Source organism: Rhincodon typus, chromosome 27, assembly GCF_021869965.1.
Source record: "Rhincodon typus isolate 14 chromosome 27, sRhiTyp1.1, whole genome shotgun sequence".
Lineage (NCBI taxonomy): Eukaryota > Metazoa > Chordata > Chondrichthyes > Orectolobiformes > Rhincodontidae > Rhincodon > Rhincodon typus.
Window position 1 is genome coordinate 27,403,301 of NC_063358.1, and position 19,662 is coordinate 27,422,962.

The 19,662-nt window shown below is 39.8% G+C and overlaps 1 protein-coding gene across 3 annotated transcripts in view; it reads left to right on the plus strand.

Annotated features, from left to right (window-relative positions):
* fhl3a (four and a half LIM domains 3a) overlaps positions 1–19,662 on the plus strand; it is a 60,534-nt gene that overhangs the window by 35,049 nt on the left and 5,823 nt on the right. For all 3 annotated transcript variants that reach the window (XM_048613059.1, XM_048613060.1, XM_048613061.1), the window contains exons 3-5: positions 5,619–5,793; positions 8,728–8,897; positions 10,307–10,493. In XM_048613059.1, the coding sequence (XP_048469016.1) occupies positions 5,619–5,793; positions 8,728–8,897; positions 10,307–10,493 (532 nt within the window). The remainder of the gene's footprint in view (positions 1–5,618; positions 5,794–8,727; positions 8,898–10,306; positions 10,494–19,662) is intronic.

Here is a 19,662-nt window from a genome sequence, read left to right on the forward strand (position 1 = left end):
TTATTTCCTGTAATGGAATTTGGGTTCCTGTACAAAATGAGCAAGGCCAGAGCACTGTCCAGTCTGTGAATATTAGCATTTCACCTCAGTAAATAATGTTTTATTGACTTCCCCTGATCTGCATTCGTGATCACACTACCACAGCACAGTAAACTATTGTGTGTCATGATCCTAGTCTTATGCAGTCAGGTAGTTAATCATTTTGAGATTTACATATTTGTTATATTAACACAACTCTGCACTGCTCCAAGCTTCCCATAAACAAATGGTTTTGTGTTTACGTTGGCAGCGCCTGTCTGTATGTTCAGTTTCTTCTCTTGAATTGTTGCTCTTCAAATGCTTTCTCAAACATTTAGCAACATCATTTGTTCGTGAGAGGATTTTGGGAGTGTGGCTCATTTTCCTTTTCTCCCTTGAGGAGTATTTCATTTTGTTGGTATGGCGCCAGGCAACCTTTTAAAAGTATTTATTTTAAAGCGCAAGTCAAGACTTCGAAGACTGCATGTATTTAATGCACTGGACGTTTCTCCATTACTGAATTGTTAGCATCAATTTGTTTCATATCAGTTGATCTGTTGAAGTGAAAACAAGTCTAAAAGAGAATATTTTCCACTTACCTGACTGCCCCATTAATTGCTTCAGAGAGGTCATCAGGAGTGCGGTGCTCTCAGCTTATTGGATTCCACTGTGTGAAATCTGTGGGAAATCAGCAATGTCAACATGCGGGGACCTTTCTTTATTTGGAAGTTTCCAAATGAGCATTTCTCTGCTCTCGTGTTTAAAAGAAAGTGATTTCTAATGTGATCCCCACCCATGTACTGGGTACACTCTGCTCTCCTGGAGAGCCTGATTCATTGGCCTTCTGATCAACATCTTGTCCAAATCATGCAATTTTTCCACGAGTGAGTTTAATTGAGAGTGATCAGGCAATTTGACCATAGGAAGCTTCACAGCCAAACCTGATGTTCGTCGGAACATTCAAATCAATGGAACAGGAACCATGCTACTTTCTTTCCCTTTCCTTTCCAGCCCTTTCTCCTCCTTAGTTAGCATGGCACAGGCAAGAGATCCTCACCTCAGGCACAAACTGGAATACAGGAGAAACAAGAAAGTTGAAAGAAACGCAGAAAATGGAGGGAATCTCAGTAGGTCTGGTAGCATTTGTGGAGACAGAAACAGAGTTAACGTTTCAAGTCTCTTCTTCAAAACTGAAAGGAGCTGGAAAATACAGGGGGATCTGGTCTAACATGATAGACGAGTTCCTGTGAAATGATGCGTTTTAGAAAATTGCGCTTTGAAATAATGGGGCCTATGGAAAAAGGGGATGTTAGGGGCAGACCAGCAAAAAAAAATCACTCAAAATGACTCAAATCACTCAAAAATGTAACACAAAGCCTAGTTGTTGGCTTGCTTGCCGAGCTGGCTGGTTATCATACAGACCCGCTAGCATGGTGACTAAACGTCTGTATGATAAACAGCCAGCTTGGCAAGCAAGCCAACAACGTCAACCACAACTCGAGCTACAAATCTTTGCAAGAACCTTAAACAAAGGATAGTACAGTTTGAACAAATGTTTAATTCACATGTAATAACAAAATAACAGTAAATTTATCATCTTATCTTGAAAAAAATGTCAAGATGACTTGAGGGGGAGGAGGTTCTGAGGTAATTCTGTTGTTAATGCAGGGGCTGAGAGTCATCATCATCACCGCTGTCAGGTGCAGCTTTGTTTGCAGGATTAGGACAAAAAATAGTTAGTCCAGAAGTGGATGGCTGTGGTTCATTGTCTTCTGATTGTTTCTTGGGGGTTGGCTTAAAAAAGGCATCCAGTTTTTGCTTCTTTGCCCTTTTTCTTCTTTCATGAAGAAACAGTTTGTAGGGTGTCAAATAAGATCTTATTCCACAAACTGCAACCCTGCTTCATTCTACATTGTAATCGTTGTCCCCTAATAGTTGCAACTGCTTCTCAGTGTCCTTCAGCATAGAAGACAAAACAGAAGTGGAAAGCTCTCATGGTGCTGCATCCTGGACTTCATCATCTTCATCTCCAGCTTCCACTTCCCCCTCAGCAACAAGTTGTTGTAGATGAGCTGTAGAGGGGTCTCCACAGTGGGGCTCAAGCAGCTCTTCAATATCCTCACTCTCCACTTCTTCAAATCCAGCTTGTTCTGCAAGATCAGCACAATGTTCTTTGATTCTTAGGGGCTTCTCTGATGGATCAAAGCTTTTTACATCTTGAAAAAAAACTCTGGGAGAAGTTTCCGCCAAACTGCATGCAAGCAGGCCTTACTGACATCACTCCAGGCTTCCATGATAATGTCAATTGCATTTTTGATGTTAAAGTTCCTCCCAAAATAGTAGCACACTATCCTTATCCCCCTCAGTGGCTACAACCAGCCTCTTAAATGTGTGCCTTAAATAATAAGCTTTAAAAGCTGCTATTGTACCTTGGTTCATGGGTTGAAGAAGGGAAGTTGTGTTTTGGGGTAGAAATAGCACTTTGATGTTTTCAGAAAGCTCACCAACAGTGGGAGGATGGTTTGGCATGTAATCCAGGATGACGAGAATTTTGAAATCCACATTTTTTTCTCCTGCAATACTGTCTAAAAACATCTTCGAAAACATCAACAGTAAGGTCAGAAAATATTTGCCCAGCCATCCAACCACTTTTGCTTGACCTAAAGTAGATGCCTAGAGTGAACTTAAGGTAACCTTTCAAGACTTGCTGGTTGGCAGAATGGTACACCACCACAGGCTTAAGCTTTAAGTCTCCACTGGCATTGGCACCCAGCAGCACAGTCATATGATCCTTTGCAACCTTAGCGGCTGGAGCATGTGCTTCATTCATGGAAATGTAGGTTCTTCCAGTATAAACCTATCTCATCCAAATTGAAAATTTGATCTAAGTTGTAGCCACCTTTGTCAATCAATATTTTTTCTTACTATGGGAGGAAATGCCATCGCATGCTCCTCATCTGCACTGGCAGCTTCGCCACATAACTTTGTGAGTAACAAGGCAGAATTATACAGTGCCTCTCACAGAAAGCATGAGGACCTTTCACGCCAGCCTGGGGACTGTTTCGGCACGTACTCAAGACAGAGCCCATGACCCAATCGTATGTGTTGACATTGGATTCGCATTATAGTCAACACAAAGTTCGCATTTTACAAATACCGTTCCCCTATTTGTCAATCTCCTTATAACCAATTCACGTTGCTGGAACACACGTTATAGGAGATCCCCTGTAGTGTTTTTTTTTCTCTGTGACATTTTGCAGCCCTTTACAGTTCTGAAAAAGAAACATATCGATTCGAAATGTGAATTCTGTTTCTGTCTCCACAGATGATGTCAGACCTGCTGAGTTTCTCCAGCATTTTTTTAATTTTAATTTTTGTCATATGCAGTATTTTTTGCTTTTTTATGATTTAAAAAAAGTTGCTTCATCTATTGGAACTTAACTGTTATTATTGTTTCAGCAAAGCATCCGACTAATTTATGTTTCGACCACAGAGATTGTTAAAAACATTTTATCATGATTTGAATCATGAAATGCACGCTGCATTTTAAGTGTATAAATAAACTGTAAAACCAACTTGGATATTTTTGGATTGCAGCTGAAACTTATAAAAAACACTTGTCTTTGACCATTTTGCTTAAAAGCTGTGGTGTCAAATCTGGCCATTTGGAGCTAAAATGCTTTTTCAGGGACCAAATTTGCAGAGAAATTTCCAAATTTGCAAGCTTAGTGGCTGAAAGGCTTCCTTCTGTTCTATAACCATTTTGTCATATGAGTGAATTTCTATGTTTTTTTTCACTTCTGAAACAAATAGTTACATCTTCTGTTCAAATAAAATGGTGATGTGGACCCATTCTGTCTAGCATTCATCTTTTTAGTTCCTCGCAAGCAGCAGCACTGTACACATTCAAAAAAATTGCAACACTCTGTCCTTTGTTGCAGATCATGTGCATTCTGTGCAATAAAGGCACTACCTGCCCACTTTCCGATAATTTCAGTGGAAACTGAATCACTGTGATACTATTAGGCAGCAGCCTACAAGATTTTTCATAGAATAATCAAATATGTTTTACAGAATCTTTCTTCTTAATGAAAGTAACCTACATGGATCGACAAGTAGTCTGTAGCAATACCTTCATATTAATGACTGTCAGTTTCACTCACTCTTCTATAACATTGCCAACAGTAAACTAGCTCATCTATTGGAATTATGCAGACCTTTATTTTCAATACACACTGAATTAAAACTGTCCTTTTCAGCTCCTTTCCCCTTTCTGTGTATCCACATAACATGACTTGTGGGTGCACCAGGCAGTTAACCTACTACAGCAAATTGTAATAACAGACTGCTTGAGATCAAAGGCGGATAGAACCTTCACAAATGAGCAGAGCAAAATTCAACTGGGCTCCATTGGAATTATGTCTTATCAGAACTAGATATATTTGAATTCAATAGAATATCACATTGTAAAATAATTTCATTTTGAACCTTTCTCATGAAACATGTGATAGCCTATTATTGTCTGAAAAGAAGGACTTTCAGTTAGCTCCTGTGCCCAATACAAATACTGAAACGGTGCGGGGACAATCAACACAGGAAGTAAGATCTCTGCCCTCTTATGCTGCAGTAATTTTCAATGGAAGCGAGCAGATGTGTTTCAAAAGAATTTAGATACATGGGAATGTTCTGGTGCACACTGCCTTTCAAAATCCAAGCGTGGAGCTTTTTGATGTTTAATTGTAGGTTATTGTGAATGTGTTTTGGCATGTTGTCATGTAACACTTAAGATTGTCTTTGATGTCAGTACCCAGTAGATAGGGGGTCATTGAGACAAGAATACCACGTTATGGAACACAGCAGGAACTCTGGTCAGGTAGTTGGTAAATTTTCTGCTCGGTGGAACTGAGACTGAGCCATCAGAAAGTTCCCAGGTTCAATATTTCATCTTTGTTGAATTAATGGTCCCCTGTCAAGATAGCAGTACAAGCACAATGTCTCATGCCAGCTCAAACATGCAATGTATCCACTTGGCTAAGGTACCAGATTGGACCACTTTCCAACATGTCATCATCTTAAGGAGATATGGTGAGAAAACAGGAGCAAAAGTTGGATGTATTGGTGATGGACAGTGATCCATAATGTTATCATCATGGATACGTATATCTGCTGACATTTACCTGACAAACACTTTTTAAAGTCTATTTGGTGCTCACCATAGACAGATTGAATGTCTTACAGAGATTATAGTCTTTCTATCAGTGTTGTTGTCCCAGTGTTTTAATTTAAGGCTCATCACTTGACCTACACTGCAAAACAAGTTAATTGCTCAATCATCCATCTCATTATTGTTTGTGGAATCTTGTGCACAAATTTAGCTATAGTTTGCTTACATTGACCAAACATAAGAGTAATTCATTAACTGTGAAACATTTGGGGTTATTCAAAGGACGCGAAAGACAAATTCTTTCTTAACATTAGTGATTCACTAGGGTTTCAGAGTCAGCAATGAACCCTCTGAATCATTCAGATAATTTGAGTTATGTTCTTGAAAAGCTGCAGAGTATCATCTCTGTCTGCTTTTTTTTCTGATTCTCAATCAGGAGCTGTTCTACGAAGACCGCCACTACCATGAGCATTGCTTCAGGTGTTATCGCTGTGACAGATCTCTGGCAGATGAGCCATTTACATGTCAGGAAGAAGAGCTGTTGTGCAATGATTGCTACTGCAGTGAATTCTCCTCAAAATGTATTGCTTGTGACAAGGTCGTCATGCCTGGTATGTGCCCTTTAGTCTCATTTGTCAAATGCTTTATTGTCCCTTACCCCCGGGGGTTGAACTATTTTTCATATATCAACAAAGTGATAATACAGTTTTGCATCTTATTTATGAAATGTTTAGAATTAAGATTTTAAGGAAGAATCAGAAAGCTGACCTACAAATGGACCAGAAATGATAAATCCTAAATTGTTTTCAGTCTTCACTCAGCCTGTTGAATTATTTTAGCTCTTTACTGCTGAGCTCAACATTTGTACATTTACATGTGTCTACAGGCCAAATTATACACATTCACCAGCTGCATGATATAGAGCCATTCCAACAGTCTCTCTACGTTATAGCCAGTTAAGCATAACCAACACTGGAAACATTTCATTTTGCAATGAGCAGACAGGAAGATATTAGGCAGCAGAAAATTCTTATTAACACAGAACTGACTGAATCATTCTGATCCTTTAGCAGTATGTTGCAGAACCCAAATCCTTCACTGCTTAACAACAACAACAACTGGTATTTATACAGCACCTTTAATGTAATAAATGATCCTAAGGCACTTCAGAAACACCATTCAAAATAATATTGATGTTAGATCAGGTATCCAAAGAGGCAGGTTTTAAAGGAGTATCGTAAACAAGGAAAGAGACACAGAAAGGGTATTGTGGAACTTGGGTATGAGGCAGCTGAATGCACAGCCACCAATAATGGGATGTTTAAATTAGGGATGCATCGGGAGCCCAGAATTAGAAAGACAAAGATACCGTGGAAGATTTCAAACTGGACAAGAGACAGGGAGGGGCAAGGCCACAGCTAGATTGGAAAACAAAAAAGACTTTAAATAATTGAAATTTTGCTGAACTGGAAGCCAATATAGGTGATGGGTGAATGGGTCCAGAGTGTAAATTAGGACCAGGGTAGCAGAACGTTGGATGTTGTCAAGTTTACTGAGGTTAGAATGTGGGAAGCTGGCCAGGAGTCTGCTGAAACACTCAAGTCTAAATGGAACAAGAACCATACATTAAATAGCCAGCTGTAGATAAACTAAAATAGGAACAGAGTCATTAATGTTCATGGAGGTGGAAATCTGTGGTCTTGGTGATGACAAATGCACTTGTTGGAAACTTGTGATACACTTGTGGACAGTCTGATTCAACCTCCAACATTTGCCAGGAGGAAGGATAGTGTTGGTGACAAGTGATCAAAGACACTGGCTTTGGTCTTCCTGATACTTAGGTGGAGAAATTTTCCCCTCATCAGATTTCAGAAAAGCAGTGGGATAACTTAAAGACAGGAGGTTTGAGAGTTAACAATAGGTAGCACTGGAGCTCCTGAGCGAACATGTGGAAACCGATGTGATTTGGATGATGCACCAATGATAGTGCAGAGATGTGAAGTAGCAGGTGTCCAAGGAAAATTTCTAGGGGGTCACCACAGATAATTGTACAAGATTAGTAAGAGGCCTCATTGTAGATGATTCTCTAGCTCCACTTAGATAGGAATCAATCTCTAGCTGTGTAAAGTACCACTGCGCTGGTTGATGTTAGACAGGCTTTAGGGGATAGTGTGCTTAACTCATGTTAAAGGTACAGATGAATGGAGGAGTGATAGTTTACCTTTGTCATAATCACATTATGATTGCTTGCTTAGGTTTTCAGTGGGGTCTGGCTGATATCATGCACTCTGTCCTGGTATCTTTTATGAAGGACCCAGCATATTCTGATTAAAAAACATATTACACAACAAGGAGACATGGTGTTGGAACTGTAGTCTATTGATCACCCACCATAACTTTGCCAGAAGATTATCAGATACATTAGTGAAACTTGGTAAATGCTCAGTTACAGCAGGAGAAGCTCCATGGAAATTTCAGACAATGCTCTTTATAGATTAAATTTCTGAGAGAATTCTTGTGGTCTGGTATTGGGGCCTTGAATTTTAAGAAAACTGCATGTAAACAGCAAACTTATGGCCCCTGTGCTAGGTAGTCATTGGGTCTATAAGCATGGAAGATTTATAAGCTATGAATGATGATGCTTCACATGGGTGAAGTTACAGCTGAAACTTGTTCCCAACCCTGAAACTAATTCATTCCCACAATTGATAATCTCTCATATTTCTGCTCTTGGGTTAGTTGTAAGACAAAGAAGTTGAAACATCAGAGACTGATCCAGCTGCTACTGATTTCAGTGCTGCCCTTCACCCCTCCCTAGACCTTCTGGTTGAAAATAGTCGTCAAATATGATTAACTCTGGGATCAGTTGGTAAATAGTTGCCAGTACCGTAAAAGAAGAGCTCAACTTTAGTGCTAGGTACATTTTTGCTGAGCTTGGTGGCCTGTGGAAGCATGGTGACAATGAAAGTATGTTGACACTTGCTTCATGTCTAGGAAGGGTAGTAAGACCCAGTAATGCTCTTATGTGCTGGTGAGTACGTGGATTTCCACCACAGTCTAAATGAATATTCTGCCTATACTTATGTCTCTCGGGTCTTGGTGAAGACTTCTGTTTGGGTGAAGTATTATGGGATCTTTAGTATCCAACTCAGCAGCACCTTAAGACGAGCATGGAAAAATCAAACAGTGAGGTCAAGGTACAGTGACAGAATGACGCATGCACTAATATCAAGAGCACAGGCACAAACCTCCACAGTCTAACCTAATTCATCAAACTATATACTACACGTATGCCTTTGAATGCAGATGTGGACGAGAAATCAGGTGCAGCCTGTGCACAAACTTGTGATAACCGTTTCCGCTCTTGGTTATGATCCCAAGAAGCTGAAGACGAAATCCGCCCAACTGAGTCCTTGATGCGATTCTCATTCCATTGTACTGTTGGGTGGATCTTGGTCCAGTCACCATGAAACTCAATTTGCCCAGGGGTGTTGCTCTGTTTTCTGTGATCATTGTGTGATGGTGATTAACCTTTTGTGTGTCAGGTACTCGGAAGCTTGAATACAACGGCAGCACTTGGCATGAAGGATGCTTTATTTGTCACACCTGTGAGCAGCCGATTGGATCCAAGGCCTTTGTTCCTGATAAGAGTGAGATTTACTGTGTGCCTTGCTATGAGAATCATTTTGCTCCGCGGTGTTTCCGCTGCAAGAAGGTAATGCCTGACACTTGATTTGACAAGACTCTAAAGTGTTGTTTACCCCTTCTGGAGGCTGAATGTTCTTTTACTTTTAATTCCCATCCTGGTTACTGTACCTCCATCTCTCAAAATGATTTCTTCTTACTTACTACTCCATTAATATGCTTTTTTTTTGAATACCTTCATTAAATCTTAAGTTAAATGTCTTAACTTTCTCACCTCTAAAAAGACAGTCTCAGCTTCTCTAGTTTCATCTGGCACCATTCTGATAAATCTCGTCTGCACCTTCTCCAAGGCTGTGATAGCCTTCCTTAAGTTTGGCATCCATAATTGGATAGAACGTTTCAGCTAAGGCCTAAATAATGATTTATAGAAAGTTCAACCATCTCTTATTTTTCACTCTTAGTACAATAGAATGATCACAATGTGATCAGGCCTGTGTAATGTTACGTAGTTGAATGTTCTCAATTAGATCCTGCAGCTTTAATGTCAAGAAATATATATATAGGCAGAACTCCAGCTGCAATCCAGCAGCTAAGTCACAGACCGAGTCAGTAACTTACATAAGAGAACTTTTCTCGGTTCGTTGTTTGCCTCTGGTTCATCTCCTATCCAACGCAGTTACAACAGGGCAACCTATGTGCGGCTCATGTAATGGGAAGAAGGAACTTCACTTGAGGGGGAATAACAACATTCTTTTCTCATAATTGCATGACTGTTTAGCCACCTATATAATTGACAGCAGGCTGTCTCGAAAGTGAACTACTGCATCTACCAAGTATCGTTCTCTTGCTACTCTACAGAGTTAGATGGCTTAGAACAGCATACGGTTGGTGTTCAGCCTGGCAGTCCTTTGTTTGAAGAGCATTACTTCAACATTCCAGTTATATTTCTTAAAAGCATGAAGATGTTAGTAGCTTTTGTTTTATTCATTCACGGGATGAGGGCGTTGCTAGCCAGGCCAGCATTTATTGTCCAGAGAGCAGTTAAGAGTCAGCCACATTGCTGTGGGTCTGGATTTACATATAGGCCACGAAAGCAGTTTCCCTCCCTAAAGGACATTAGTGAATCAGGTGGGTTCTTCTGACAATTGACAATATTTCCATGCTCATCATTAGATTCTGAACTCCAGATTTTTACTGAATTCATCTGCCATGACTGGATTCAAACCTGGGTCCCCAGAACATTCCCAGGGTCTCTGGATTAACAGTCCAGCAATTAAGACCGCCAGGCCATCAGCTTCCCAAGTCTAAATCTACTCAGTTTCTTCTATTACTGCAGGTTGAATGATCTTTCAGATTGTTCTTATACCTCAAAAGTTTTCTCAAACTGTACAATCTGCTGAATATCTTTACATGGAAAGCTATGTCAAGTTAATCTGATACAGGGATGATTCTAATGATTTCTTCTGAATGAATGTACAGGCCTTGACCAAAGGAGGTGTTACTTATCATGATGAACCTTATCACAAAGAATGCTTTGTCTGCAACGGGTGCAAGACTCAGCTGGCTGGCCAGCAATTCACCTCCCGGGAGGATTCTCCGTACTGCCTCAAGTGCTTTGGAAACCTGTATGCCAAGAAATGTGCAGCCTGTGCCAAGCCCATCACAGGTAAATAGCTGCATACCTCGACTGTTTGCAACAGTACTCTTCTGGGTATCTGCCAATTTTGACTGAAAAGCAGAATGGCCCGGTTATCTTGCAACAGTGCTAGAATTTCTACAGAATGTTTCTCATAAAACTGGCGCTTAATGCCACATGATAAATCGCTTGAATTCTAATTCTAATTATTGAGAAGTAAGATTGTATCATGATTAAAACTTATTGCCTTCATTGGGAGATCTCCGTGATCTCACTTAAACGTTGTCTGCCAGAGATGTTGACAGAAACATTATTATAATTTAATAATCTAAGTTGATTACTATTTGTTAGTTAATTATTTTGTACTCCAGATTGAAGAACTACAGACCATGGTTTGATTTATCACAATAATTTATACAAGACAAAGACTGTCCATCTTCTCTTTTCTGAGTCAAGAGTCATAGTTTTAAGTCCTACTCCATAAAACTGAACGCATCATCTAGGTTGACATTTAAGTGTAATGCTAACGAGGTGCTGTAGTATCAGAGGTGTTATGGATCTCATTGTCCATCATGGAAAAATATGTGCAAATTGCCTGCTGAATTTCTTACATTAAAAAAGTGATCACTTTTTTAAAGTATTTAATTATCCATAAACTAGTTTGTGGTGTCCTGAGTTCAGGAAAATTGCTACGTCAGTGCAAATCCAGAAAGAGAAAAAAAAGTAAAACTGGCAAATGAGACATATTGGTCCAACATAACTTGAATATTTCAAAATGGAACTCCAGTACATTTGTTTCTGGGTGTTACTGAATATATTCCATGTGGGAAATTGACTCACATTTATATAGTGCCTTTCATATCAACAGTGAGATAACAGATTGTATTTGTGTAGCATCTTTAGCATATTACAAAATCCATAGTCACTCTTTACAAGAACATTATGAAATAAAATTTGACATTGAGCCATCTGAGATATCGAGGAAGATGACCAAAAGAAAGAAATAGGTTTGAAGGAGAGTTCCAATCTGGTTGCCAATTTGTTTGTTTGAAGTTCAGGCAGTGCTATAATGGAGGGTAATCCAATCCTGTCTTGAATTGTGTTGCTAATTCCACAGTCCCACTGGGAAGCTGTGCTCACATAGATCTCTGGATGAAGAAGTGTGGTTACAGCTTTGGAGCCCATCTCTTGCACAAGCTCATTCTATATCCAACTCTGCCACTGGAAACATGGGATCGTCCAATTAACCCTTATTTGTTTTCTGCTAGTTAACAAGTACAAACTCTCATAGCTCTAAAATGTAATAGCAGCGATGTGATGGATGTGAGCGGCTTTATAATTTATAGTCTATGATCATAACTTTGTTTAATGAAAATAATGTTAAGATTCCAAGTATGCCGTAACCTCTTGTGATTGAGGTTTCTGATTGTTGGAGCCTTGCTTGTGTCACACATGGATTTACAGTTACTTTTTCTCATGAAGGCCAGTTACTCATTTGAGGTAGAGTCTGGATGCAAAACCAAAAGTAGGAATTTAACATCAGGATTGTCCCGGAAAAGGGAATCCTGGGCATGCATTAGATGACCAATTTAATGTTGTTTGTTCCCTCTAAGAGATGTGGCTACATACGCACAGCCATTGCAAGGATCTGTGCACAGCAATCTTCTGGTTCTAGACCCTCAGAGGCCCGCACAGCCAGAAAGAGGAAATTAGAGAGAATGCTAATTGTATGTCATAAAAGCATAGGGTCTTTAAATAAAGCAGAAAGTATCATTTATTCAAAACAATCTGAGGTTATTGTGAACCTGATCCCAAACTGGAGTAGGTTTTCCTTTAAGAAAAATCTTTACACTTTTTATTAAAACAGTACAAATAGAAAAGTAAGGCTAAATGTTAAAAAAATCTGTAAAGCCAGGAAGGGAATCTCCATAATATTCAAAAAGGACAATAAAGCATTCTGCAAAGGATACCAGTAAACAGAAGCTCCAAAAATGACTGATTTTGTTGAGATGAGAGGATTGAGAGTTGGGAAAGGATGAGCCAGAGTTGGCAGAAAATTAACGAGCACTTCAGTGTTTATGAAAGAAACTAATATCAAGGAAACTGTGAAATGAAAGGGAAGTTTTGGAGGATTAGTCAAACTAAAGCAGAATAAAGGCACCAGGGTCAGAGCATATACATCCGAGGATCCCGTATTTGAAATGGGGAATAAATGGTGAAAGCTCAAAATGCTGTTTGGAACAGTTGAGAGAGGCGTGTCCTGGACATCTGGAGAGCAGCCACTGTAATGCAGTTTCACAAAGGGCCGAACAGAAATCCAAAGTAAGAGCAGGAAAGTTAGTTTAACATCTTTTCCAATTTGCTTTTTGCAATCTGTAATGAAAGATGAAGTTACTAAATATGTAAACGGAGAAGTAATTAAACCATGTGGATTTTTGATCACACTTGACCAAGTTTTCTGAAGTAACTAATGTGGTGGACTGGGACAGTGCAATAAACATGCTACATTTGGACTTTCAGAAAACTTTTGTTGAATTAGTGAATGGCGAGATAGGAGGACACTGATTAGAATTAAGAATGTTGTGGATGGAGGTGTCCCAAAGTACGTTGCTGAGGGCACCCTTCAATTTTAATTCTACTATTTTAAAAACACGTACTTGGTGACCAAATTCGTACACAACTCAAACATAGGATATTAAGTAAATGGATTCTATAGAGCTATAGAAAACTATAAAGGGTTGTTTGAGATGGTGTATTGGAAATGTAGAGTGGTACATTTTGTTTAAAAAATTATAAAATTGAAGGTAAAATGGTGGATGACATGAAAGAAGAGGTAGTTCACATTCAAAAATGTATAAATAAGGCTATTTTTATAAAAACAAGCTAAAGAAATGCTGGGCTATGTTGCAAGGAGTAGAAGAAAATGTTGAGATATAATTATGACATGATAAAAAAACATTACAACCGCAGTCGTGGTGTTATGTGCAATCTTCAGTTTCACACAACACAAAGAATATAAAGGCTTCAGAGGAGGTACTATGCAGATTTTCAAAAAGGCTGCCTGGTATGAGTAAATATCATTATGAAGAAAGTATTGAAAATTGGGGCTAATTCCCTTGGAAAAGTGACTATGGTATGATTTATTAACATCAAGTGATAAGGGCTGAATTGGCCCCTCCTTTTCAACCTCCTTGGTTGGCTGAAAAAAAGTTTAAGATTCTTTTCTAGCATAAGCCCATCCCTCTCTGTAATGAGAATGCAGTTATCCAATGTGTGCTGTATCCATAAAGAGCCAAAAACAAGGTTTTTTCAGTGTAAACAAAAGCAATTTTATTATCTGATAACTCCAAGAAAAATAATAGACATGATGTCAAGCATACATGCACACTAGTTCAAAGTTTAAAACAAGTTTGGTACGAAAGGGAGAGGAAAGAAATATACAGTTTAAAGAGGCTAGGTTATCCTTAGGTAAGGTTTTAACCTGTGACCATAATTGTTAATTGGTGTTTTGACTCATCAGCCATAGCAAATACATCAGCTGGCCTTTGTGCTCTTGGTGTTCTGATATTACTGTTTGATCAGTTCCATTGCCAGGTACTTTACCTCCTTAAGAGGCCAAGAGAGCACTTTCTCTAGCTAGTCACGGTTGCCCTAGCTTTGCCAAAAGCAGTTCCTTGAAATATAATAAAAATAGAAAGTATTGGAGAAATTCAGCAAATCCGGAAGCATCTGTGGAGAGAGAATCTTAAAGCCAAAGAAGAATCAGATCAGACTTGAAATGTTAACTCCGTTTCCTGTCTCCACAGATGCTGCCAGATCTGTTGAGATTCTCCAGCACTTAGTTTTTTTTTAATTTAGACCCCCAGCGTCGAGCTTGGTTTGTAGACTTCTGTCTTCAGAAGGAATGTGTTTCTTTAGGTTTTTGACTGTAAGTGAAGTCTCATCCCCATTATGTGAAAACTTGCATAATGGTGTAAAGCAGTACAGGCTACTTGCCTGGTGGAGATGACTGTTTTGGTGCTTTCTGATAACATGTTAATTTGGCTCAGATGGTTTTTGTTTATCTTAGTGTTCTCATGACTTGGCCAAGCTATGATCAGGTGATTGCTATGGCTGTTTTGAGTCAGCGTTTTTCCTTTTGTAAAGCTATTGCTGTGCATGGAAGCCTTGGGCATGAAAATCCAATTACTGTATTTCAAAATCAGTAGCACACACTTTTATTCTTATTGTGACAGTGCTTTAAACTTTGTAACAAAGTAGAAAAACTTTAGGCTGAATTTTAACAGAAATCGGCTAAGTGTCAATTTTGTTGAGTTTCATGGAGGATTTCTATCCATGATTTTTTTCACATGATTCGTCGAAACTTGCCTCAGTACCCATACATAATACCAAACAGAGTCTCACTCATCCTATGCACAATCTCACCAGAGGTGAGAGCACTCATCAGTGCCAGGGAATCCTGTGATTTCCAGTGCCAGAACCATTTCTAAAGCCCACCTGTGTACCACTCAAACGTTGCCAGCTGGGAGCTGCCCTTCACCATGCACACAGTGAGGTGGGGTGGGGGGTGGGGTAGGTAGGGGAGGTGCAGCCAAAAAGAATTGTTTTTCAGGCACAGCTGACATTTCATTGCGAATACAAGTGCACATTCATAACTGTACTGGAATTTAAGAACCAAAGTAAACAACTTATCCACCCTTAATATCACCCCTCTCTAAGGGACTGCTTCTCTTCCCCCAGTGCCAACTATTGTGCAGCAGTGTTCTGACCCTCATTCTACCCAAGGTAGTTCTGACCATCAATACCTGCTAGCCCATACACACCCCGCACCCCTTAACCTGAGATCTCCACTGTAATATTGTTTTTCTTCTTTATGTCTTGAATTTTCCCCCTCTGTATTCCAGCATTCTGCCTCCAATCCTTACAATTGATTCCCCAAGCTCCCCACTAGAGCAGGGGCCACTGATTTAGCATCCATTCCTCACTCACCGCCACCTACAGCTGACTGTAGCCCACCCCCTCTGAATGACTTGGATGATTAATGAACCCCGACTGATAGATGATGAGACCACTGACTGATCTCTGTGCAGGTCTCTGACTGTTGTGCTGTGATTTCCCTGACTGGGCCTGCAACATTGACCGTGGCCCATTCCTCAGACTCCACTACACCTCCAATTTTGGTGTCATCTCCAAACTTACTAACCGTCTCTCTTGCTCTGTTTTCACATGACTTTATTCTCATATCTTTCAACCAGCTATTTAACCTATTTTAAAATGTTGGCATGATCTCTAATGCAATCATTAACTCTGACGTATTTACAACTTCACAATCATCCATGTAAAAGTCTTTCTCCATGTCTTATACCTTTCTAAATTAATTTTACATTTGTGTTCCTGCATTTTGGATTCCAAAGTGTTTGGAAATAGTGAGTGGAACGTTCCCAGCTATTGCTTAGTTCGTTGGGCAAATAGGTTGCAGTTGGCAGGAATGAGATCCTTGATGTTGAGAGAAAAAAGTTCTATTTTCCAACAAGAAGGTGTTTGGTATGCTTGCCTTTATTGGTCAGTGCATTGAGTTCTGAGGAAGGGTCACCAGACCGGAAATGTTAAATTTGATTTTTCTTCACAGATGCTGCCAGACCTGCTGAGCTTTTTCCAGCAACATCTGTTTTTGTCCATTGAGTATAGGAGTTCGGAGGTCATGTTGCAGCTGTACAGGACATTGGTTAGGCCACTATTGGAATACTGCATGTAATTCTGGTCTCCCTGCTAATAGGAAGGATGTTGTGAAACTTGAAAGGGTTCAGAAAATATTTACAAGGATTTTACCAGGGTTGAAGGGTTTTAGCTATAGGGAGATGCTGAATAGGCTGGGGCTATTTTCCCTGGAGTGTCGGAGGCTGAGGAGTGACCTTATAGAGGTTATAAACTCATGAGGGGCATGGATAAGGTGAATAGACAAGATCTTTTCACCGGGGTAGGGGAGTCCAAAACTAGAGGGCATAGTTTTAAGGTGAGAGGGGAAAGATTTAAAAAACGACCTAAGGGGCAACTTTTTCAGACAGGGTGGTGCGTGTATGGAACAAGCTGCCAGAGGAAGTGGTGGAGGCTGGTACAATTACAACATTTAAAAGGCATCTGGATGGGTATATGAATAGGAAGGGTTTAGAGGTATGTGGCCCAAATGCTGGCACATGTGATTAGATTTATTTAGGATATCTGGTCGGCATGGACGAGTTGGACCAAAGGATTGTTTCCATGCTGTATATCTCTAAGACTCTATATGTAAGATTAGGGCGTCTGAATGTGAAGAATGAATAACCCAGCAGGAAGTGGTTGGGCTGTTTCAATGTTATAATTCTTTTGCGTAAATCCCAAAATGTCATTGGACATCAATGCGATGAGATTGCACAGGCTGTTGACATATCTGGTCTGATATAAAATAATCTCCTTTGTGCTTTAAACTGAGGATTGTGCTGTTTGAAGTGATCCAGTCTCAAATGAAACCCAGGAAGACATTGCATCATCCTTCTTACTCTGCTTTTGCTCAATTTGAGATTAATTTTTTGCACATCATGCACTGGATATCAGCCAACTATGGAGCACTTTCACCTTACAACCGTGCCTTGTAACCATTTAGTTCATTTCTGTGGAGGGTCCAGCTATTATGGATTTGGCCGGTAACTCGTCTCCATGACAGCTTGCGCACAAAACATTTTACTTCAACATACCATAACTAAAGTCTGCAGAAGGTAATTAAAATGTCATATTCTGACAGCAGCCCAATGCTTTTTAACTGTAAACCTGCTGGACTTGCAATCTGGAGAGACCAGTTTCTGAATCATTTTTCTGTTGATTCAAGTTAGCCATGTCAAGCTTGGGGAAATGGTGCAGTGTGCTCACTCTATTACATTGTATCCTAACCATAATCACAAACTGCCATCTAGAATCAGAGAATTCCTGTAGTGCAGAAAGAGGCCATTAGGCCCATCGAGTCTGCACTGACCCTGCGAAAAGCATCTGACCCAGACTCACCACCTCCCTCCCCATCCCCGTAACCCCACATGACTGTGGGAGGAAACCAGAGCACCCGGAGGAAACCCACACAGACATGGGGAGAACATGCAAACTCCACACAGACAGTCGCCCAAGGCTCAGATCAAACATGGGTGCCTGGCGCTGTGAGGCAGCAGTGCTAATCACTATGCCACCGTGCTGCCCTCATGTCTACTGTCTTTGCATGATATTAGTATGTCTATCCCTCAGACTGACCAGCTTACTCTGGGTCATCATTTTCTTTAGGGTCCTTATAAGCCATGAGACAGCAAGGACTTTAATTTCTTTATTCTAGATTTGGAATATACTTCATCCAATTTGAAACCTCACTGCAGGCACATGGAAGTTAGAAATCAACTGTGCACATTAACTGTGTTTGAACTCTGTTATGTTCATAGTTCTTTCTTGCTTGTAATTCTGAAGTAGGTTTGTAAACTGAGTTAGCAACATTTCACCCATTTCTAGACTGGGTAAAGAAAGCCTGGCATCTTAACTTGGTCAATTAGTCAGTTAAATAGAGGGAGGTCTGAGGTTCGTGGCTGAAAGAGGAAAACAGGTAGCCGGAATTTTTTTTTGCAAAAGAAAATCTCTGTATTCAGGTGCCAAGAGTCAACACAATCCTATTTGTTACTTTAATGTTTTAGTCAGTCATTTATCGTAATCTCTGGTCTTTTTGAGTTCCAAATTTTTAATGATTCTGCTAATCCTTTGCTTTTACTAGAAAGCTATCGTTCTGATATCTGATTCGTTTTCTGTTTGGAAAAAAGACTCCCAGCTGAGACAAAAGGTTCAAAACTGTAGCAAACTGCACCTGCAGGCATATTCTACCATATTCACAGGAATATCAGAAACGCTTCTGTCACAGTTGAAAGGATTTCATGTGGCAGAAATCAGCAAGATAAATGTCCCAATGTTTTTCTTAGTGAAATGCCAAAACACTGGAGTTAAAGCTTTGATGAAAAACCTCTTGGGGATCAAATATTCTGTGATAATGTCGTATGGCACACACAGCAGTATCTGTTTAATTTAAACAATAATACAGGGCTCTTAACAGTAATAGCATCAACAATGAATATTGGAATGCTGACGAGCAGCTCTCCAAGGCCTTTTGATCTGCAAACACAAAGCTTTATAAATTAGGACACCGATTATATTATGACTCTTTGATTAATAACAAGAGTGCTGGTCTGTGCAATTATTATTAGGCCACTTAGAAAGTTTTCATGGGATTACCTAGATAACTCTGTGATTTGCAGTTATGTGAAATGTGTGAATTATAGTTTAAGCAAGCAGCCTACTTGCTAACACATCCAAATACTTGCAACTATCAGCTTAGCCCGGTACTTAACGGATCTTAACTACTCCCTGTGTGTTGTGCAGTTATACATAGTCAATGCTGGGAATATGATGAGATGGAAAAAGGTTTTAAGAGGTCAAGTATTAAAATATAGGGGTGAGCAATCAACAAAATTATAATTTTGACATAGGAGGAATGGAAGAATTCCTTAATTCTCTAGTATTTGAACTTTGCAAGGTAACTTCCCCACTTCAACTGAAGCCTTCATTTTTCTGACAGGAAAGGAAACAAGTTCAGTAAGTAGAGGAGCTAGTGTCACCAAGAAAGCTTGACTGACAGTCTAGGAACGCTGGGCCAAACTCAGCCAGGCAGCTGAAAGGACACCGTAATTGAAATTAATCCTTTCGAGCAACGGCAAATAATCTGCCACAATTTTTCCGTTTTGGATAATCTTCATCAATCCTGCTGATGATGATACAACTTTTTTTAGTATTTGGCTTGATTGCTCCTTCGGTCCTGTGCCCCAGCTGTCTGGGTAGAGTTCAACCCTAACCAGACTCACATGAGGAATGGCTATTTGGACAAGGTAACCCAAGAGATACTGACAGTCAAGAATTCTCCCTTTATACCTTTAAAAGGGAACGTGGGGGAGAACTTGGGAGAAAACAGCTCTTAAAGTCAAGTTGTAAAAGCTCAAGCCTATGTGCCTTAGTAATCCTATTAGTTGGCTCAGCAGATTTTTCTGAAATATGGTCATTCAATTGGGAATCCATTGAATTTCCCTGAAAAGGAAGAAAAGCTAAACGATGATATCAACTTTTTCACAGAATCCTACATAATGAGGTG